The following is a 23,939-nucleotide window of genomic DNA, read 5'->3' as shown; positions in this document are numbered from 1 at the left end:
ATGAATGTCAGTGATATCTGCCACTGTATTTATTACCAAGTGCATTTGATGTTCACCTAGAAAGGAATACTTTTAACCATTTACCCCATTCCTGACCAGGCCATTTTTTGCAATACATTATTTTAAATGACAATTGCGGTCCTACAACTCTGCACCCAAATGAAATTTATGTCCTTTTTCCCTCACAAATAGAGCTTTCTTTTGGTGGTATTTATTCACCTGTGAATTTTTTTAATTTTTTTAGCTATACACAAAAAAAGACACAATTTTGAGAAAAAAAACAATATTTGTTACTTTATTGCTACAAAACTTATCCAGTAAAAAAAAATTAAAAATCTAATTTCATCATAAATTTAGGTCAAATGTATTCTGCTACATGTCTTTGCTGAAAGAAAATCCCAATGCCTGTAAATTAATTGGTTTGCGTGAAAGTTATAGTGTTTATAAATGGCGGTATATATACTGGAATTTTTTTTTTACTTTTTTACATATAGCAGGACTGCAGTGGGCATTCTGACACTGAGGGAAACTGACTTGGTGTCGCTATCATCCCCAGTGACACCAATACAGTGATCAGTGCTAAAAAAAAGCACTGACACTGTACTAATGGCGCTGGGCAGGAAGGGGTTAACATGTGGGGCAATCAAAAGGCTAACTGTGTGCTATGTGTTGTTTTACAGTATGCTGTGTGTGTGTTTTCAACTGTAAACACACTGCTTTGCATGGCTCTGCTATGCAGAACCATACAGGAGCTGACAGGGGAGAGAACTGTATTGTTTACATACAACCCTATCCCCCGTCAGTAATACTCGGGAATCACCTGGTGTCGGCGAGTAATCACCAGCCGGGACCTGGTGATTGACAGCCAAGGCCGCGAATGGAGGCGTGGATATATACATGATTTTGTGCTCCTGTGCTGCCCTGTAGCAGTATTCCTGCTATAGGGCAGACAGAAAGAGGTTAAAGGAGATAATTCTCAGTTAAAATTAATAACAGTTTAAAAAATAAATAAAACATCACATTGGTTTGGGTTTCTTTGTTCCTCCATATCTAACATCAGGAACACAGCTAATGAGGGGATATTTTTGGCATACAGACAGGTCAAGGATCAAATTTTAAGGAGCTTACACAACCCTTAGGAAACATTTAAATTCACTGTACCCTTAAAAACCACCAAAAAACCACTTAAATTTCTGTATCCCAACTGACTCCAAAACATTTTGGTTATCCCTATTAAGCCCAATTACTTAATTTTCAGTAGGAAGCTGCCATAATTTTCTACATCTTAGTAAATGATGGCTTGGCTTTGCAGTTATATATTTATATGGTTATATATTACTTTGCATACCTTGGGCATATACACCGAAAAAACATACACAGGGCATGCGTAACACACCTTGTCCCTCTGTCCCTGTTGCTGCTCCCCCTGCTACTCATCAGCAATTATTGGCTGTCAAAATGAGGCAAGTACTTGCTAACTATTTCAGTGAATAACTGAACTTTTAAACTATGTAAACTGTTTAGAAACATCAACCAGAAATAAAGTGCAACATTTTTGTTACATTGTATTTATACAGTTTATTTTATATACAATTTAAAGAAATGGCCTTTAATTTGCATAATATGTACATTTTTCAACCCTTCCTTAACCCTCACTTACCCTAACCAGCTCTAGCTACTCCAACCCCTTCTACTGTTAATCATTATTTTTCTGCTAATATTCTCTATTTTGATTCTTTAACCACCTCCCTATCTTCCCTGTAGTGGAAATACAGCCTGGTACTGGGTAAATCCACTCCTATTTTTTTTTTTTTTATTCTGTTTTAATTTGCAAAGTGTCATAAAAAACTAGAAAAAGCATTTGCACTAGTAAACAACTGTGTAATGCTGTATACCAGAAATTAAATTTTAGTATCATTAGATGCAGGAAAAACTGTAGAATAGTTTTTACTTTTTATCTACAGTAGTACTTATTTCTTTTAACTACTTAAGGACTTTTTGTTTACAAGAAAAAATCTGTATTTTTTGCTATGCTAGAAAATTTCTTAGACCCCCCTTAACATTATACTGTATATATTTTTTAGCAGAGACTCTAGAAAATAAAATGGCAATTGTTGCAATTTTTTATATGTCACATGGTATTTGCGCAGTGGTTTTTCAAACACAATTTTTTTAGGGGAAAAAACACACTTTAAAGAAGTAAAAAAACACAATATATAACCCAATTGTTTGCGAAAATGTAAAAGATGATATCAAATAGATACCTAACATGTCATGCTTTAAAATTGTGCATGCTCGTACAATGGCGCTAAACTATGATACTTAAAAATCTCCATAGGTCATGCTTTAAAAGCCTTTAGAGGTTACCAGTTTAGAGTTACAGAGAAAGACTAGTGTGATACGTCACGTGTGTGGTGCAAACACCGTTTACATATATTGGCCTGACCTATTTATGCTTTCGCCACTGTGCATGAGCACGGGGTGGGGGTAATACTTTAATTATTATTTATTTCATGTCTTTTTTATTTTTACACTGTCCCTGACTGTATCGCAACAAATGTAAACATCCCTTGCGATAACAATAAATCATGACAGGTCCTCTTTACCCTGGTATTCTACTTCAAAACCACAACAAACATATACTGCTTAAAACTAATACCAATCAAAGTAGGAGAAAGTGTTCTTTTTTTAGTCTTGTTAATTTATTTTTTGTTTATAGATTGCATGGACTGCATTGTATTTATTACTTTCTTATTGTGGGTAATCCTATCTCCAAATACACAAACCAAAGGTAGAAAAGTAAAAGTAAATGTAAAGGGTATACAAGTGTGAGCTCTGAATTGGATATGAATGACTCTCCAGTTTATATAAAAATTATACTGGTCTTTAATCCCTACAGGTAATAATGCAGTAAAGTCTTGATTCTTGCAGCATTCCATACTGGGAACCAAACATTTCACATTCAACATACCACTTACAGGGTATGCCTTGTATTAATTTAGTTACAATAGCTTTCCTGAGACAGAAGAGAGGATTACATTTTATACTTCATGTAAAATCTGTTAAAAAGTTGGTTTACGTTTTTTGTAATGTTGTGTTTTATTTATTTTACCTGCTGCTTTCTAACATATTTTTATTTTCAAAGTCATTATTCTACATACCACAATTCACCTAAAAATATATTACAGAATATTCTGCCAGTAAATGTATTTCTTACCATAAAACCATGCAATTCCAATAGCTTCAAAGAGAACTCCAAAAAGAATAGATGTACCTGCAGCAAAATGGTCAAGTAGTGTAAAAACATAGATTCCACCCTGGAAAATATTACAAAACAGAAAAAAAAATTAGGACTTATATTTGTATAGACAGCAAACGTGCATTAAACAGGGAAGGCCAAATATGAAGTTTTACAGAAGTTATTAATTGCTTTCTTTGGTGGTTTATGCTGTCCCAATCTTTAGTACATTAGTAAGGAACTCATGGTTTACTTGGTCAGGTGGAACAGTAATAGGCTCTACCTATTCCAAACTTTAAAAAAATTGTATGGTATGCATAGGGTACAGGTTTCTTTTCCTTCTAGTGACAAATACTTGTCTTAAAGATTAAAGTGATACTAAAGACAATATTAAAATGAAATACATGATGCAGTCTGTTACTAGCATTTGCAAATCAGTCTTGCTTGTCCCCCTGTAATGTTTTTTTTCTGTTGATCCTGCTGTTATTTTTAAACTCTCTTTAACACAACAAGCTATAAAACAAAAATGGAAGGTAGAGAGTTGAGACAAACCATTTAACACTGACAGGGATGTTTACTGTATGTAAGTCAGCTTTTATCCATTTAGTTAAAAACTGTATTCAAAAAGTAAACAAAACTATTACTGTAAGTTAAACAGTGTTAGCTGGAGTTAGGCTTTAATTTGATAGTCACTTATGTAAAGCTCATCTAGATCTACAAGTCCATCTAACACTATGCTCTTCAAACAGTGCTGTTATCCAAGGGTGACTCCATTGCTCCTCCATAGATAGAGGAGCCACCCTAAGACAGGAAATTTGTTACTGGTTGGATAAACAGGTCAAGGTAAGGGAAAAAAAACATAAAGAAAGAAACCTATTGCAACCACCAGCATTGACAACCTGCAATATAATATTTTTTTTGCTTTGGGGTTTATTACCACTATCATTTATGCACATTTAAATTGCATCACATTTTGTAGGGTGATAGAAATGTTCCTATCATTTGGGAGTTGTTTCCTTAATATACTTCACCTATATTGCTAACTCTTTCAAATATAAATCATAATTGTGAATGCTTTTAATTTGTTTGATTTATTTGCAAACCCCCCCCCCCCAATTATACAAAGCAATCAGAAATTTTCAAGCCTGTCTAAATGCTTTAAGATAAGCCCAAAATTACAACTAGCCACATTTGCATTCGGTGTGAAGTAGATTTTCAGTGTTTTTAATTTTTGTCCTTTTTTTTATTTTTTTTGAAAATAAAAATAGGACAAATCATACAAGCTAATTTAGAATATATTATACCAAAATATACTATGAATACTTTATATTATTATGTGAATTGTTTTTCAAAGTACAGAAACATTTAAGTACACTTTAACAAGTCAAATGGTAATAACTGGATTTTTTTTTTACATACTTACATATAACATCTATTTCTTGGAGTACATCACTGGACACAGAGCAGACTATTCATGACTATGTGGGCTATAGGCTACCTATAGGTGAATGGACACTAGCCGACCAATCATAGAGGAGGTCCTCCTCTATATAACGCCTCCTACACAGGATGTACTTCAGTTTTTGTAGCAAGCAATGAAATTCCAGAAAGAGGGGCGGGACCTCTGTGTCCCGTGATGTACTCCAAGAAATTAATTTTACAGGTACTGTAAGTATGTAAAAAAATAAATTTTTCATTATTGTACATCACGGGACACAAAAGCAGGCTATTCATGACTATGTCGGATGTCCCAAAGCAATAAAAAAGGGGAGGGGAAAACCATGATAGCCAACATCCATAATCCCTCAGGACCTACTCAGCCACTCGTAAAACACTGCAGCCAAAGGCAGAATCCTCTGTAGCTCTGACATCCACCTGGTAGAACCTTGTGAATGTGTGAACCAAAGACCAAGTAGCGGTCTTGCAAACCTGAGCCACTGATGCCTGAAGGCGGATTGCCCAAGATGCCCCCACACTCCTGGTAGAGTGCGCCTTCCCCGAAAGGGTGAGCCATAGGCTTGAATGATCAGTTGGTGGATCCAATGTGAAATAGTCGCCTTGGATGCTGCGTGCCCCTTCCTAGGCCCCTCTGGCAGCACAAACAGAGCATTTGACCTCCTGACCCGTGCTGTCACTTTCAAGAAGACCCTTACAGTGCATACCACATCCAAGGTATGCAGAGATCTTTCTCTTGCTGACTGATGCCTAGGAAAGACAATGAAGGCAGAACAATGTCCTGATTACTATTTATTTCAGGTACTTATATAGCGCCGTCAATTTTACGCAGCGCTTTACATATATATTGTACATTCAGTCCATACAGACTGTACATACAGTCCCTAACCCTCAAGGGGTTTACAATCTAAGGTCCCTAGCTTACATTCATACATACACATACTAGGCAGAATTTAGACAGGATCCAATTCACCTACCAGCATATCTTTGGAATGTGGGCGGAAAACTGGAGTACGCGGAGGAAACCCACGCAGGCACAGGGAGAACATGCAAACTCCAGGCAGGAGGTGCCGTGGCTGGGATTTGAACCAACGACCTGAGTACTGCCAGATGGAAGTGCTAAGCATTTAGCCACTGTGCTGCCCAATGAAATCAAAACTAGAAACCACCTTTGGTAAAAAAAAAAGTCAGTTGAGGTCGCAACAGCACTTTATCATGTTGCAAAACCAGAAATGGTTCTCTGCAAGAAAGAGCTGCCAGCTCTGGCACCCTTCTCACAGAAGTGATTACCACTAGAAACAACAGCTTATGAATCAACAGGACCAGTGGAATCTCTCCAATAGGTTTAAATAGTGGCTTTTGCAAAACCTCCAAAACCAAATTCAGGTCCCAAGGACACAAAGGCAACCTGATAGGAGAAGCAATACGCATCTCTCCTTGTAAAAAAGTGTGGAGCAAAGAGTGAGATGCAATGGGCCTCTGGAAAAAAAGTGTGGAGCAAAGAGTGAGACGCAATGGGCCTCTGGAAAAAAAATAGCTAATGCTGAAACCTGGTCCCTAATGGAACCAATAGCCAAATTCTTCTGCCACCCTGTTTGAAGAAACAACAGAATCCTACCAATCACATACTTTCGTGGGTGCCATTTGTGAACCTCACACCAGGAAATGTAAGCCCTCCAGGTTCTATAATAAATGTTCCTAAAAATTACTTTTCTAGCACCCAACGTGATAGGGATGACAGAATCCGACACTCCCCTATCCTTAAGGATCTGGGTTTCAATAGCCACGCCATCAAGTTTAGTGATCATAAAGCTTGGTGCAATATAGGACATTGAGACAACCAGTCTGGCTGACACGGCAGGGACAACGGCCCATCCACTGGCATCTTCACTATGTCCACGTACCAAACCCTCCTGGGCCAGGCCGGAGCAATCAGTATCACCGGAATAGACTCCTCCCGAATCCTGTGTAAGAGACACGGCAGCAGCTATATCGGAAGAAAGGCATAGAATCACTGAAAACTGGAGTCACTAAGGAATCACTAAGGCATCCACCCCTGCCGCTCGAGGGTCCCTTACCCTGGACACAAAAAGATCGACCTTATTGTTGAACCTGGATGCCAACAGATATACGTCCAGGCAACCGCATCGCTGGCAGATTCCCTTGAAAACATTGGGATGTAAAGCCTATTCCCCTTGAATCAACTGCTGGCAACTGAGATAATCTGCTTCCCATGCCTGGAATGAACACTGCTGACAGACTTGGAACATATCTCTCTACCCATGTCAGAATGTAGTTCACCTCCTTCTGAGCACCTCGACTCCTGGTACCACCCTGGTGATTGATGTATGCCACTGCTGTGGCATTGTCGGAATGAATCCTTACAGGCCAACCCTGAAGCCTGGATGTCCAATACCTCAGAGATAGCCTCACTGCTCGAAGTTCCAGGACATTCATGGGTAGACCCTTTTCCCGTGGAAATCATGTTCCTTGAACTGTGGCTTCCTCCAGAATGGCCCCCCAACCTGAAAGGCTGGCATGGGTGGTTACCAACTGCCACACCACTGGCCAAAAGGATCTTCCTCTCTCCAAATTGTGAGTCATCAACCACCAATTCAGGCTTCCCAGTACCTCTAGAGACAAAGATATGCAGTAATCCAGGGCCAGAATTTTCTTGTTCCAAACAGACAGAATGCACCTTTGCAGTGGTCTGGAGTGGAATTGGGCATAGGGAATAGCCTCTACTGAGGACACCATCTTCCCTAGCAACCTCATACTTCATACAGAGGCAAAATTAAGCATACCTCTTGGCCTCAAAACTGCAAATTTTGTTTCTCAGGGAGTAATGTTTCCCTGGACGCAGAAATATCTTTGCCTGAACTGCGTCTAAGACCATCCCCAAATACTCCATGCTCTACACTGGGTTCAGGGCCAACTTCTTAAATTTGAGCACCCAGCCCAGCTGTCCAGGATCTGCATTGTAAGGAGCACATCCAGCTTCAGATTTAGGACCCACTGACTTCTGAGCAAGAGATCATCTATATAACCTGTGACAAATACCCTCTTAGTTCTGAGTAGCCCCAACACCGGAGCATGAAATTTTGTGAAGACGCTGGGAGTCGTGGCCAGCCCAAACGGTAGTGCTATAAAACTCGAAATGCTGAGCCCCTACTGCAAACTACAGAAATATTTGGTGAGGAATGAATATCGGTACATGTAGGTATGCGTCCTTGATGTCTATGGATGCTAAAAAATCTGCCTCCTGTAGGGAGGCTACTACTGACCGAACCGATTTCATACGAAAAGACTGGATATTTAGAAACTGATTTACCCCCTTGAGGTCCAAAATGGGCCTTACATACCCATTTGGTTTTGGGACTGTAAACAGGTTCGAATAAAACCCCTGAAACATTTCACCCGCTGGAACTTCCGTGATCACTCCTTGAGACAATAGGCAATCTAATGAAATAAAGCTCTTATTTTCTCTGGATTTATAGGTACATTTGACATTAGAAACCGGGGAGGGGGAAAGACCCAAAATTCTAGTTTGTACCTCAGAGAAATCGTGGAAATGACCCAATTGTCTTGAATTACAGCCCTCCATGCAGCCACAAAATTTTAAAGCCTTCCCCCCACCCGAAGTGAGGGCGCCCCTTCATAAGAAGGTTGACTTTGGATCAGTCTTGGATGACTTTTGCACCCAGGGCCTCCTTTGGATTTGATTCTGAGATCTACCTCTGGATGTTGGGACCTGTGTGTGGCAAAATGACTGCCTGGTAGATGAGGGGCCAGCAACCAAAGCCCCTAACACCATTAAAGAAGGGCGCTTGGATTTCCTTTTAAAGAGTAGAAGAGAACTCCTTTGCCCTGAAATCTTTTGGATATATTTGTCAAAGTCTTCCCCAAACAGCCGTTCCCCATGAAAAGGAAAACCTGCCAACAATTATTTTTATGGCAGTTCTGCCAACCAACTCTTCAGCCAAAAAGCCCTGTGTATGTGCACTGATAAGAGGGTGAAGCAAAACATTTGATGAATTTATTCCTTAAGATCATCAACCATGAAACACAAAGTACGTGGAACATCCTCCAAATCTTCGGCCAAGCATTCCCCCTGTACCGATGGCCTTCCAAGCTGTTGCTTGCCATGGTCAGAAAGACTCTGGCAAATGCCAATAGCTGCCAGAGCTGGCTGTGTGGCAGAACCTACCAAAGAGAAGGAGGCCTTAAGGAGAGATTCCAGCTTATCTACTGTTTCCTTGAAAACCTGGAAATTATCCACAGGACATGTTAAAGTTTCATTCAGGGATGAAACAGCTGCATCCACCACAGGCAAACCTCACTTCTTAAAAAACTTTTCGTCCATGGGGTACAAGAAAGAAAACCTCTTTGGTGAAACAAAAAGCCTGTCTGGGTGATTCCAGTCAGCATACATAATTTGCTCCAGAAGAGGATGCATCGGAAAGGCCTGAGTACTCTGTGGAGGCTTCAAAGAGCCCAGAGAAGAATAAGTAACCTTAGAGATTTCTATCAGAGGTAGCCTGAAGCCAAACCACACCATGTCAGTGAGGTCCTGAACTGAAAATCTCTGAGACTGGGAGGCAGAGGCCACCTGCTTCTCCTCAGGCTGTGACTCAGACAGAGATTCTACTGCTTGACCTTCCTCCAGTTATTCCTCATCCTCAGGTTCCACCCATTCCTGCTCCAAGATTGGTGGTTCTAGCGACAGGGATCTTTCCCAATTCTTAGACCCCTGAGAAACCGATCCAATCATCCCAGTGATCATATCTTCTAACCCCGCTAAAGCTGAAGCAAGATCATCCTTGGTTACATATGCCGAAGTAGATGCCCTAGTAGTAGCCACAATGCCAGATAGACACAGCAGCTCAGACTGCCAAGTCACTTCTGGCCTCTCAGGAGAGGATATTATAGCGGATCTTCGGCTAGGTTCCTCATGGACCTGGTGGTAGTACATTAGTGCCCTTTCCTGCTGCCTCTCCCGCACTCTGCTTTCTGGATGACATTGCTTCAGATAGCTTAAAAACCTGTGCACCTCCACTAGTAAATACAGATCACAAGATACAGCTATGCAAGTAGTGTGCTAAAGAAAAACACTCAATACAATTGCCGACCTTATGAGCCACCACAGACAGCTCCTGACTGACTGGCCAACGCTTTGACCTCAGGGGAGTACTCACGTGCCCCAGTGAATAGCCCGCTCTGTGTCCCGGCCACTGGAAATTCCTCAGCAGCAGCAGCCTACGCGTGTCCTGGCCTCCGGATACACAAATATGGCTGACTTCCACTTCCGACCGCTACTGCGCATGTGCACCTGCAGAGTGCGCATGCATGCGCCCTACAGCCAATGGCCAGCTGTACTCCCTTTAGTGACTGAAGACAAATAAGCAAACACATCCTGGGAACATTTGAGAGCACTCCCCCTGGTAGAAACGCGGTCAACAACACCTTTCCTTTTCCCTCCAATTTAGAGCTTTGTTGTTTCTCTTACAAAGAGAAAAAAAAGGAGATATCTTACCAGTCCCACTGCAGGTTCCTGACTTCCACCAGGCACCAACCTTCCCCCATCACAAGGGGCATTGTCATACAGACCTTCAAGGACCCAGTCCCCATACTGAGGGGCCTCTGACTTGGACCAGTATAGCACCCCATTGGAAAGCGCCTTGGTCAGATTTTAAACTGCATAGGGCTCCATCTGCGTGGGGTCCAGTGCCATAAGGCTGCATTACAGGCAAAGGATTCTTCTCCTTATCCAGTGAGGCTCGGGTACCATCCATTTTGGGTTACAGCTTTCCGAATGGATCCAATTAAAGTCCCTGATTCTCTAATGGGACCGTTCTGGGCCTTCAGGTACAGTATGCTACAAGAGCACAGCAACTCTTTCAGTGACCATCCACCTTACAGACACTGGCAAAAAAACTGAAGTACTTCCTGTGTAGGAGGGGTTATATAGGGGAGGACCTCCTCTCTGATAGGTGAATGGACACTGGCCAACCAATAGGTGGCCTATAACCCACATAGTCATGCATAGCCTGCTCGGTGTCCCATGATGTACGATAAAGAAAATATCTTTGCTTAAATAATATAAGAGGTAGAGAATTCTTTACTGATGGGAACCCAAAGCACATATATTGTCACATATACTGAGCGCTTGGGTCTCAGATAGGTACACAACTTCACAAGGTTTTTGATGTGTTTTTAAGAAAAGAAAATTATATTCCAGTGGTGCCTTTTTTACTGCTAGTTAGAAAATAAAAGAAAACATCTTATTCGACCCTATAGGCAATTCCTCAGTTTTTTATAAATCAGTCCTGTATCCTGTATTTTATAGCCTCCAACAATGTTGCTGATATTGTTGCTTCTATTACATGAGCAGAGATGAAAAAGGAACACCTATCAATTTTGTCAAGAGTGTTTTTAAAATGTGCTTAATCATTGTTCTAATCATTGTAGATTTGTAGTTTGGTTGTTGTTTTCCTTAAAATTATGGTTTGGGAAGTTTTTGTTTATGACACACGGTCTCAAATGATTTTATAAATGGCAGTCTTATACCTAGGCAGTATGTCAATAACTTGGCCAGCTGAAATTAGGATGGACATCACTAAATATGCATTAGATATAACTAAGACAATGCAACAACTCACAAGATTACCTTGTTTCCACATGTAGGATACAAATAAAATATTATTACTAATTACTAATTATTACTAATATTATTACTATTATTACAGATTAACATGAGGATTAAAAAAAATTGAATAATTTACAGTCTAAGGGCTGGATTCATATTTTTGCATTGTAGCCAGGGACAAGTATATTTGTGTTGCAGTGCACTGCCATGCATTCTGAATTGCAATGGAATTTAGTAAGGGAATATATTGCCACAAATAGGCTCATATATTTTATTTGTTTTAATGGAATAAATTTGTTTAAAGTTTTTTCAGAAAATATTTATAACTAATCATCAAAGTCTGAAGAAACTCTACAAACTACTTTTGAGTACTGCCATTTTTTATTGATACCAATGTATTGATACCAATATATACCAATTGTTTTGTTTTTTTTACTTTTTTTATCCATACTCAGACGAAACACACAAATAACATACGTTGGTTACACAGGAGAGAGATATGAAGAAAGTACACAGCACAATGAAGAGTGTAAAGAGCTCCCGATGTCTATGCAGAAATTTAAATTCATCAATCAGGCCAGTGATTACCGACTCCATTCCTCCCATCTGTAATAAAATAAAAAGGAATAAACTCAGTCTACTCCAATGAAAAGCTCTTTAAATTAAACTAACTAAAATATTACCCACTGCTGCTCATCAGCTTAAAAAGTATTCAAACAAAGAAGCTACCAATTTTATAAAAAAAAATTATCCTTCTTCCATATCTCAAATGCATGAGAAAAATCAACCTATATTTTTCAAACAACCTTTGGGTTGGTGCACAAAATTTACAAAAACGTACACATCTGGGTCTTAAAATGTAATTTACACCTGGTTTAGATAGAGTCTAATGGCATTTTCCATTTACACACTGTTGGTCAGTTATGGACATGCATATGTGCATATATATGTAGCTGTATAAACATATTTCCTATAATTCTATTTTTTTTCTGTATTGGTCATTGGCTCCTGCTGCTGTCAATCACAGCCAGTGAGCCAATGAAAGAGCGGAGGGCAGGACCGAGCGTTCTCTGTGTGTAAATGTCTATATAGTTATGGTTTATGTTATACAGTATGTGGGTTGCAGTAGTTCCTCTGCTCTCAATTACGTTGATTAAATTACTGGTTAATTTCCAAGGAAGAGAGTACCCTCTGTCCAGAGAGGTTCTGCCCAGAGAGGTTCTGCCCTGGGTGGAGGCAATTTTATTAACCAAACCCACTCTACCACTTAGCAAAGATTCTGGCTCTCCTATTAACCTACAGGTTTAGTGCACTATCCTCTTTCAGAAGGGTCATTTCTCATACCCCCACCACCACCAAAAGAGGGCTACACATGATAAACACCTAAATCAAAACAAATCATTAAAAATATTATTTTACCCATTAATCAGCAGGCCACCAGGAACTGAATCCATGTGTTTGTACAAAGCCTTCTCTGTTGTTCTTTTAAGTCCAAGTCCTCTATATGTGCACCAGATAACAGGATCAGAATTCCCCCTATAAGCTTGTGCTGTGTTTATGTATGAATGTTAGGGTTTAACCTATGGTCAGGTAGTCCCCACTATCCAAACACCATATGCTCACCACTTCATTAGGTACACCTTGCTAGTACTGGGTTGGACACCATTTTGCCTTCAGAACTGCCTTAATTCTTCATGGCATAGATTCAACAAGGTGTTGGAAACATTCATCAGAGATTTTGGTCCATATTGACATGATAGCATCACACAGTTGCTGCAGACCTGTCGGTGCACATCCATGATGCGAATCTCCCATTCCACCACATCCCAAAAGTGCTTTATTGAATTGAGATCTGGTGACTGTGGAGGCCATTGGAGTACAGTGAACTCACTGTCATGTTCAAGAAACCAGTTTGAGATTATTTGAGCTTTGCGACATTTCGCAATATCCTTCTGGAAGCAACCATCAGAAGATAAGTACACTGTAGTCATGGACATGGTGAGCAACAATATTCAGGTAGGTCGTGGTGTCTAAACGATGCTAAATTGGTACTAAGGGGCCCAAAGTGTGCCAAGAAAATATCCCCCCACACATTATACCACCACCGCCAGCTTGCACCGTTAATACAAGGCAGGATAGAGCCATGCTTTCATGTTGTTTACGACAAATTCTGACCCTACCGTCTGAATGTCGCAGCTGGAATTGAGACTCATCAGACCAGGCCACATTTTTTGCAATCTTCTATTGTCCACTTTTGGTGAGTCTGTGCAAATTGTAGCCTCCTTTTCTTGTTCTTAGCTGAAAGGAGTGGCATCCGGTATGGTCTTCTGCTGCTGTAGCCCATCTGCTTCAAGGTTTGATGTGTTGTGCATTTAGAGATGGTATTCTGCATACCTTAGTTGAAAGGAATGGTTATTTGAGTTACTGTTGCCTTTGTAATCATCTCGAAGTCTGCCCACTCTCCTCTGACATCAACAAGGCATTTTCGTCCACGCAACTGCCGCTCACTGGATATTTTCTCTTTTTCGGACCATTCTCTGTAAACCCTAGAGATGGTTGTGCATGAAAATCTCAGTAGATCAGCAGCTTTTGCAATACTCTGACCAGTCCATCTGGCTCCATCCATGCCACATTCAAAGTTACTTAAATCCCCTTTCTTCCCCATTCTGATGTTCTGTTTAACCGCCTCCCACCCGCCATATAAGGTAATGATGGGAGGGCGAAGGTTCCCTCATTCTGGAAGGATGTCATACGACCTCCTCCCAGTCTAACTGCACATGCGCGCCCTCGGGGGCGCGCAGCGGCAATCGGTGATGGGACACAGCGGATCACCAATCACTGTAAAGAGCCCATGACATTGGCTCTGTCATGTGATCAGCTGTGTCAAATCACAGCTGATCACATGTAAATAGGAAATGCCAGTTATTGGCAGTTCTCTCCTTCCGCTGACAGCTCGTGTGGAGAGGAGACCCGGTAATCGGCATTCTTCAGAGGGGACATTTACACTGATCAGTGCCCTGATGATCAGTGTAGCGCCATCAGTGCCACCTGTCAGTGCCCATAAATGCCACATGCAAGTGCCCATCAATGCCACATATCAGTGCCCATCAATGCCACATATCAGTGCCTAACAGTGCACATCAATGCCACCTATCAGTGCCAGTCAGTGCCACCTATCAGTGCCAGTCAGTGTTGCCTTTCAGTGCCTGCCAGTGCCACCTATCAGTGCCCATCAGTGCCACCTATTAGTGTCCGTCAGTGCCACCTATTAGTGCCCATCAGTGCCGCCTATCAGTGCCACCTATCAGTGTCCATCAAACCCGCCTATCAGTGCCACATATGAGAGCTGCTTTTCAGTGCCCATCAGTGATGCCTGTCAATGTCCATCAGTGCCACCTACCAGTGCCTCCTCATTTGTGCCACCTATCAGTGCACAACGTGCTACCTATCAGTGCCCATCACTGCAGCTTCATTAGCGCACACCAGTGAAGAAGAAAAATTACTTATTTACAAAATTTTATAACAGAAATTAAGAAAAAACTTTTTTTTTTCAAATATTTCAGTCTTTTTTAGTTTGTTTAGCAAAATATAAAAATCCCAGTGGTAATTAAATACCAACAAAAGCAAGCTCTATCTGTCTAAAAAAAAAGATAAAAATTGTTTGGGTACAGTGTGGCATGACTGCGTAATTGTCACTCAAAGTGCGACAGCGCTGAAAGCTGAAAATTGGCCTGGGCAGGAAGGGGGTAAAAGTGCCCGGTAGGCAAGTGGTTACACTTCAGCAAGTTGTCTTCACCACATCTAGATGCTTAAAATGCATTCAGTTGTTGCCATGTGATTGGCTGCTTAGCAATTTGTGTTACCAAGCAATTGCACAGGTGTACCTAATAAAGGGGCCGATGAGTATATAATGAGCATAGACAGCTTAAAGTACTGTATCTGTAAACCCAATCACTAAATCTCATATAAGTTTAACACATTAATGTCATTTGAAAAACAATTTTCAGTCTTTTTAGTTGATTAAAATTAATTTATTATAATAAAGCTTGTTGATTCTGCCATGTAAATCCTTGGTCAACACTCCTTGTTATAGGGTGACAACACTCTGTTCTGTCTCCCTATTGCACTCCTGTGTTGTTACAATGTCACGGGGGTTTCTGATGCAAACTATAAGTGGCATTTTTAACACAAATTATTCAGGTATGGTCCATTGTTGTTAGCATCAGGAAACCCTATGAAATGCCTTGTAATTTCTCATTGCTGTAGTGCATACAGTAGTTGGGAAGTAGCTGCAAACAGGATGCCAACAATTAGCAACACTGAGATGGTGAAAGCAAGTATTTTATTACAAAAAAATGGATCTAAAATGAATGTCTACTTTGCGTTAATACATCATTGTTATTTAACCAATACGTTTTTTCCATACAGATGTGCGATGAATTAAAAGAGCATAAGTTTTACTCACTGCACTGTCAATTCCCAGGGTGAGAAGCATGATAAAGAAAATAACAGCCCACACTGAAGAAAGTGGAAGTGTAGCAATAGCCTCTGGATATATGATAAATATCAGCCCAGGTCCTGGTGGGAATTAAGAAAATAATCTATTAATATTAAACTTTTTCAACTACCAATTATAGGAAGGAATGGGAGGCAAGGGAAAAGAAAGTACTGAAGAAATCTAGGAAGTAACATATTAAAGTAAATATAACCTGTACTACATAACAAAAAATATAAAGGTATACAGTATTTTGGTTTTGAGGTTAGATCATTCATTCAATCATCCTAAAAAAAGTAAATAGTATTCATTTATGCTGCTTTGTGGAATGCAAATTTGCACAAAATATAATATAAACACAGTCATAGTAACAGAAAACCTCAAGTCTAGATAAATGGTCATTGGTACACTTACAAAAAGGGTTATGTCCACACTGTTCTGTTCAGAAGATCCATTTTACACTGCAGAAGATCTGCTGACAAAAGTGGTGGAAGATGCAGCAGCAGTGGAATAGGGGGACAGGGTGTAAGAGGTATGCCCTATGTACTTTGTTGAATTTGTTCAGGTCACGCAAAGTCCACAAAAAGTTAAGGAACATAAACCTATTAATCAAAGTTTCTCAACCAGGGTTCCATGGAACCCTATGGTTTCTCCAGAGGTTGCTAGGGGTTCCTTGAGCAATTATCAATTTCTGCCTCTTGGATAAGTTCCCACTGACACCATTGATCGTTTTATCTATCTGTAAGGGGGTAATTCTTCCCATTGACCACAAGTGTAAGGAGCATTCTTCCCACTGGCCATCTCACTAATGTATGTGAGTTGTAGATATAGCAATTTTAGCAGGGATTCTCTGAGACCAGAAAGTTATTTCAGGGGTTCCTTTGTGTTGAAAAAAGCTACTATATATCAATCAATATACTTACCATCCTTGGCAACATCACCAATAGCTACATTATGTTTTTGAGACATATATCCAAGGAAGGAAAAGATGACAAATCCAGAAAAAAAGCTTGTCAGAGAATTGACTGAGGTTGTAATAATTGCATCTCTGTGAAAACAAAAGAGCAGAACAGGTTAGAGACAGCCTAATGAATAAATGTGGAAACCTAAAGACACAGTAAAAAGTCACATCCCTAAACTATTTGATTATTCTGAGCTAAGTGAATCTAAAGTAATTCTTGCAGAAACTATGGGACTGTTACGGAATAGAATTTGGCATGCTCTATTCCATTGCTCTCCCACACAAACCATCCCTCCAGAATTATGGTTGGGTAGCACCTATACTGCTGACATGTCTATGTCATGTCTATTAATGCCTGCCATTAATATGTATATTTCACTTTTGCTGGCAATATGTGTAACCCTGCTCTGGATTTCCTTCAGGTTATGAAGATAGCATGCACCCGTGTGGTAACTGAAGGCTGAGCCTCTGCAAGGTGGGTGTATGGGCCATAGTACAGTATCTTTCTGGCAGTGCCTTTACTCAGCTTAGCCTTGTGTAATGCAAGTAGGACCCCCAAATGAGATTTACCGCAGGCATAGTACTTACTTTTGTCACAGATTGTATCTCTTGCAGTAAGTTTAAAGGTTTATTTTAAACACAAGTGGGGTGTGGATGGGTGGAATACCAAACAATAGCGCATCTTTTTAAGCTGACAGGACCTGCATTGAACTCAGAGTTCTTCTGCATATAGCAGACAGAAGTAGCATCCGTTGCAACAGAGGTTCCTGTGTTTTCTCTGTACCAGGTAGTGACTATAACAGTAGAACAGTGGAAGCTCAGGTGTTACTCCATTGTCCCCAGTAATAATTAGGACCAATGTAAGTATTCATATTCTACACCTGTTGAATTGCTGTGGAAGTGATGTACTCACTGCTGCTTCAGTGATCATCTCAGTTCCCATGTCGCCATTCAGAGAATGCCCTGCATATTTCTCAGTTAATACAAAGTGTTCTCAGACTGGACGAGGTGGAAAGGATGGCTGGTGTCATTACAATCTCCACTCTCCATCCCATCCAATCAGGGAATGCTTGGCATTCATTGAGAAAATTGTATGGCATTCTCTAAATGGTGGCCACGCCGAGTAAGCACTCCCACGACAGGACCAGGAAGACCACAGCAATCACTGTAGTAGCTGCAATTACTTCTGTGATTCTCCACTTCCACAGCAGTTCTACAGATATGTAACTGTACAATAAAAACCATTACTGGAGCTATAAAGGTTTTCAAAGCACGCAGTATTAAACTGCCAACAATTATTTTATTCTGGTAGATGTGGACAAGGGGCAGGGACTGTGCAGAAGCCAGTGATTTGTAATAAGCTGAACAGTTGATTGAACTGAGCATTGCCTTCAGTTCTTCTACTACAGGATCTGTATAGTGCAGGATGTGCTCCTTTCTAGGACTGGCACCAACTGCTGAAGCTGAGCCAAGAGGTTATGCACAGGCTTGGAGTGGCACTGCCTGGCTTTAGCTACAGTTTTGGAAGGAGGAAATCACTGATCGTAACAGGAGTGTTGCCTGCCTGCCTTTAGAATGCTGTCACTAAGTCTTAGCACCACTTGAAACTTTTGAAATCCTGCTAAAGTCTACTAAAGTGACAGTCAACACTACCATCATGATCAGTGCCTAACATCACGTCACTGGAGCTAAAGGGTGCTTTAAAGGCTTCAAAAAAGCTCCTCTAAGATTTACCTGAAAGCTTTGTTGTACATACTACTCATATGCAATTCCTTACAAGGCCGAAAATTAAACTTTTGTTTATCAATTGAAGAAATAATTACATACCTCCCAACAGTCCCAGAGTGTGCAGGACCATCCCCCATTTTGACCCTGCTTCCACTGTCACAGGTAAAGTCCTGCAAAGGTCCTGCCTCTGTGTGCTGTGCAAGCTAAGCAAAGCTCAACCTTGGCTCCAGCTGAATGAACTTAAAGAGGGGAAGGAGTCTTTACTGGCAAGAGTAGGTCTCTACTGAAAGAGGAGTCTATGCTGGGAAAAGGGAGATCAGTACTGGTGGGGAGGGAGGGGACTTGTACTGGAGGTGAACTCTCTACTGGAGGGAGGATGTCTGTACTGGAGGGATGCTCTGTATTGCAGTGGGATTCAGTATTGGTGGGGAGAAAGGAGCTCTGTACTGGAGGGGGGGGGGGTCCATACTGGTGGGGAGGGAGAAGATCTGTACTGGAGGGCATCAATATTGGTGGGAAAGGAGGGGATCTGAACTAGAGGGGGATCTATACTGTGGAGGAGTCTGTACTGATTAGGGGCTGGGAGTGGATTATGTACTCTGTGGTGGTCTGCACTGGGGGGATCTGTACTAATTAGGGTCTGGGGGGGTCTGTGCTGAGGGGGTAAGGGCAATACTGGGTGGGATATGGGCTTGGGGGGGATTTTTACTGGCAGGAAGAGGGTAATTCATTAGTTATACTCTGTGTGTTATGAACTCCTGAGCTAGTTAAAATAACTTTAGTAATGGGTGTTTATGTCCTTATTATGATAAATCTTCCAGCGGTAGGTGGGATTGTTATCAAATCTGCTGCAGGTATATCTGTAAACCACACCCATATGGTCATGCCCACTTTTTTGCACCACATTCTGCCCTTATAAAAATTGTCTCTTTTTGTCAAGTTCAAAAGTTGAGAGGAATCTGTAGACAGATATCCTCACCTTCCTGCTCCTGTAATAGAATTGCTGCCTCTCTATTACATGTGCTCAAAGCATGAGGTTAAATTACTAATTACTTATAGTCAAATGTGCCATGCCTGGAAAAATCTTTTGGTTTAATATCCTGGGACCTTCCTTTCTCATGAAAGATTGCACTTATGCCTGGTGCACGCTCTCAGTCTTTTTTTAGTTCAATCCAGTGGGCTGACTGAAAAAAAAATGAAGAGCTTTGGAGGAGCTATCATGTTTTGACAGAGGGACTGCACCCCCTCCTGCACCCCCCCCCCCCCGCCAGAAAACACTGGTCAGCGCCCACAGCCAGTGGCTGCCAGTACTGATCAAATGCAGATCAGATGGTTTTCCAGCATGCCCGTTCAACAGAAACCAGCCTTGGTGTGTATATCTTTTACCCAGAGACGTTTTTTTTTTTTCTTTTTTACAAAACTGGAGTGCTAAGGGTTGGCTTAAACAGATCTTTAGTAAAAATGAACTCCCAGTTAATTTAATATTTTTATTTTATGGAGAAATGGGAATCCTGTATGCATCTGGGACCAGTAAAGTCTCATTTCATTTGGAGAATCTTAGAGAACAGGTGTCACGAGTCAATTGTCCATTCAACAGAATGACAAATGCTTTTGCGATGATCCTATGGACCAAGCACCAGAAGAATGATACTTTTTTCATTATTATAGAGAAATAGTCAAGCTTTAGGGTATTTTATTGGCTTTCAGTTTGTCATGCAGGCTGGAAATTATAATTATGATGAGCCTAGTTTTCATGAAAAGTCTACCAGAAAACAAGTGAAAGGGCAGAAAGGACATTGTGCATCACTATAATGAATAATGTATGGTCACAGTAATAATATAAAATACAAATACAGTTGTGGCTTTAGACATAACAGTATGGAAATTCAATATTATTCAGCATTTGTTTTATAGAACTCGCAGACTAAAGAGAGAAGGTGTATATAGACTGTAAATAATGTCAGTATTTTGAGTAACTTTATTTAATGACTTATCAAAATTATTTAATATATTAGTTAGCATTACTATACTGCAGCGTATCATAACATTGCTTTTATGACTTACCTATAGCAGTTGTTTGTAAACTTATTGTAACTGGAGAAAGCAATTAGCACACCAAACCCAACACCGAGTGAGAAGCAGATCTGAGTGGCAGCATCAATCCAAACCTTTAAACAATCCCCAGAAACAGGCAGACAAAGAATGGTGGAAGGAGGAGGGAGAGAGGGAGAGCTGTTATTAGAGATAATTGCAGGAAACTCATTCAGCATAAAGATGAAAGATAGTGTTGAATACAAGGTAATTTCACCAATTACTGAGCCCAATTCCAATTTCTCAGATTATTGCTTTGAGTTGTCAAGTCGTGAGCTAGCAAAGAGGGAAATTATGCCCCTCCATTGCTCTTTATTATGGAAAATAAAATATTAGCTCAGATTGATCGCAAATTAAAAGAATGGACTCAGTAGCTGCATTGTTTCTTTCATTAAATTTATGTCAGGAACCTGTGAAGGTTCGTTTGTTAAAACTAATTATTTAACTGTTATTCTAAATATCTTTTTAAAAAATAGAGTTATGGACAGTGTTAAATGGCCATAACAGACAAAGCCCAAATGTTTTTTTTTACTTCTCTTCTATAACTCTTAAGTGATATACGTTCAAGGTCACACAGACTTTCCATAAGTGGGTATGTGAAGACCAACACATTGAAAAGGATAATATTCTAGGGTTTTCTTGTTAATCTGCCTACATGAAGCATCCTTTGGATATCTACACCAGCCATAACATTTTGACCACTCACCTAAAACTGAGTAGGTCCCCCTTTTGCCACCAAAACTGTCCTGACCTGTCGAGGCATGGGCTCCAAAGTAACATCCACATGAATTGGAGGACCCGAAGATTTCCCAGTAGAAAATTGCCCAAAGCATCACACTGCCTTGGCTGGCTTGCCTTTTCCCCATATTGTATCCAAGTGCCATCTGTTCCACAAGTAAAGGAAGCACATGCTCCCATGACTTAAAGCAGTAGTAAACTGCCGCCAAAAAATTGGGCCCCTGCAGATTTAAGTCATAATGTGCTAGTATGCACCGCATACAGGCACATTATGACAGACTTATCTGGACAGAGCCCTCCATTGCAGCACTGTCATGGCTCCTGGGTGTGTAACCGAGCTGACCCAGACTGCGCTTGAGTACTTCTGTTAGACTACCGCTTCCCTGTCCGAACACCGAGAACAGACACCACAGCCAACCATAGAAGACTAGATGACACCGGTCTTGAAGTAATCAAAAGGTAAACTACTTTATTTGAACACAGATACAAGATATATACACCCAGGGGACAATCCCCCTTCCCTGCATAATGACATAGGGCGGGGCAATCTACATTTAGTAACAAGAGACACACAGGTATTCAAACTGCACACCAGCAGACAGTCCCATCAGGAGGGAGGGCTACTGGAGACACCCCTCCACTAAGCTAATACACATAAACACATACATCCCATAATAGTTTGCTCCCAAGCCAGACACACAATAGAACAATTGGATGCAACCACATGACATTAAACAATCAACAACCCTCACACAATATTAGGACAGATCACCCTGTACCCCTAACAGGCACAGGGTGATTTACACATAAGAGGGATATGGGGAGCTGAGACAGGGGTCTCCCCACCTCTCCAAAATGATCTGGGTTCCATGGGCCCCCCACCAAAAGTGACTCCCGTCACAGGGTGCATCCATCTTCAACTGGTCTTCCTTCAAGGTTCGAAGACTCTGGCATGTGCACCGGAGCCCCAGCATGGAGCTCTAAAGGTATGGCGTGTGTATGCCATTCCTTCATAGTGCATGTGCCAGTGACATCACTGGCTGTATGCTGTGTGAATATCTCCTAAACAGTGCAAGTTTAGGAGATATTCACTGTACCTACAGGTAAGCCTTATTATATGTACAAGTTAAAAAGTGGACTTTACTTCCACTTTAAAAGAACACATGGTTCATCACACAGGGCCAGCTTTTTTCATTGCTCCAGTTCTGATGATCACATGCCTACTGTAGGCACGTTTGGCTGTGGACATGGGTCAGCATGGGCACTCTGCCCAGTCAGCAGCTACACAGTATGAAATACAACAAACTACAATGCACTCTGTGTCCTGACATATTTTTAATTGAACCAGCAAAACCTTCAATTTAGGCTACAGTAGCTCTTCTACTGGATCAGACTACATGGGCCAGGCTTCACTGTCCACATGCATCAATAAGCCTTAGCTGCCCATAACTCCATTACCGTTTTGCCAGTTTTCCTTCCTTGGACCACTTTTGGTAGGTCCTGACCACCACAGACTAGGAACATTCCACAAAAGCTGAAATTTTGGAGTTGCTTTGACTCGTCTAGCCATTACAATTTGCCAAAATCCTTACACTCGCCCATTTTTTCTACTTTCAACACATCAACTTTATGGACATGTTCACTTGCTGTCTAATATGTCCCACCCACTCTCAGGTGGCATTGTAATGAAATAATCAATGTTATTCACTTTACCTGTTAGTGGTCATAACGTTATGGTTTATCAGTGTATATTCACTGTGGACATTCACAAGGGAAACAGTCAATGCTAAATCAGAATAGGAGAATGTAAATCACTTATTTAATATGTTTAAAATTTTACTAAACCCAGGGCCCTGCATTCACTAAATCTGGTCTCCCACAGTACATAAACATAGAAATGCAGTTATTTTGGTAAATGTAAACTGCTAACTACCTTTTCTCATCAGCCGTTAGAGAAGTCATGTGATTTTTATCAGTGTTCAGCATAGCGCTGATTAAAGCTTGTAGGAGGAGTTTTCATTCTGCTCTAGGAGGTTGCAAAACCCCTGACCTCTGTCTGGACTGATTGGCCCTGTGCTGATCTCATGCAAGAAAAAAAAAACACCTCTCTAGCAATACGCACCAAACTATAGTCAATTTTTGTTTCACGTCGGATAGAGTAAAGGAGGGTTATAACATCTGCCAGATTTGTTTTTGTGCAATCTGTATCCCATTGGAGAGATTTACATTCAGTTCCTGTCCTATTGCCAAAACAGATATTGAGAGGAAATCCCTGCAAATTTCAGGAATCCATTGGGGCCCCCACATCAAAAGAACTAGTGTACCCATTAAACGATATCCCCTGTATTACTTTTCAAGGACAACTAAAAATGTGGAAATTTTTTTGACTTCTACTTTTATTATTATTATTATTATTAATAATAAAAATAGTAAACAGAACAAATAGAGAGTATGAATCTCCCTAATGGGGACTCAGAGAGCAATAAAAGCCACCTGTATATGGATTGAGTCACTTCTCCGATTTATTAGGTTACTTGTGTAGATTTTAGCTTGAGCTGTTAAGATGTCTCAGCAACAAAAGTGATGT

At 40.7% G+C, this 23,939-nt stretch overlaps 1 protein-coding gene across 1 annotated transcript in view; it reads right to left on the bottom strand.

Annotated features, from left to right (window-relative positions):
• The window catches only part of SLC6A3 (solute carrier family 6 member 3), a 66,631-nt gene that overhangs the window by 9,934 nt on the left and 32,758 nt on the right, over positions 1–23,939 (bottom strand). Inside the window, exons 6-10 of the mRNA XM_089674882.1 lie at positions 20,588–20,691; positions 16,758–16,882; positions 15,805–15,917; positions 11,817–11,945; positions 3,218–3,317 (exon numbers count right to left, since the gene is read on the bottom strand). Of these exons, the coding sequence (XP_089531008.1) occupies positions 3,218–3,317; positions 11,817–11,945; positions 15,805–15,917; positions 16,758–16,882; positions 20,588–20,691 (571 nt within the window). The remainder of the gene's footprint in view (positions 1–3,217; positions 3,318–11,816; positions 11,946–15,804; positions 15,918–16,757; positions 16,883–20,587; positions 20,692–23,939) is intronic.

This window comes from Staurois parvus, unplaced genomic scaffold (assembly GCF_062004578.1).
Source record: "Staurois parvus isolate SC_StPar_1 unplaced genomic scaffold, SC_StPar_1.0 ptg000153l, whole genome shotgun sequence".
Classification (NCBI taxonomy): Eukaryota; Metazoa; Chordata; class Amphibia; order Anura; family Ranidae; genus Staurois; species Staurois parvus.
Note: the sequence above shows the minus strand (reverse complement) of the source record. Positions and strands in the feature narration are given on the sequence as shown.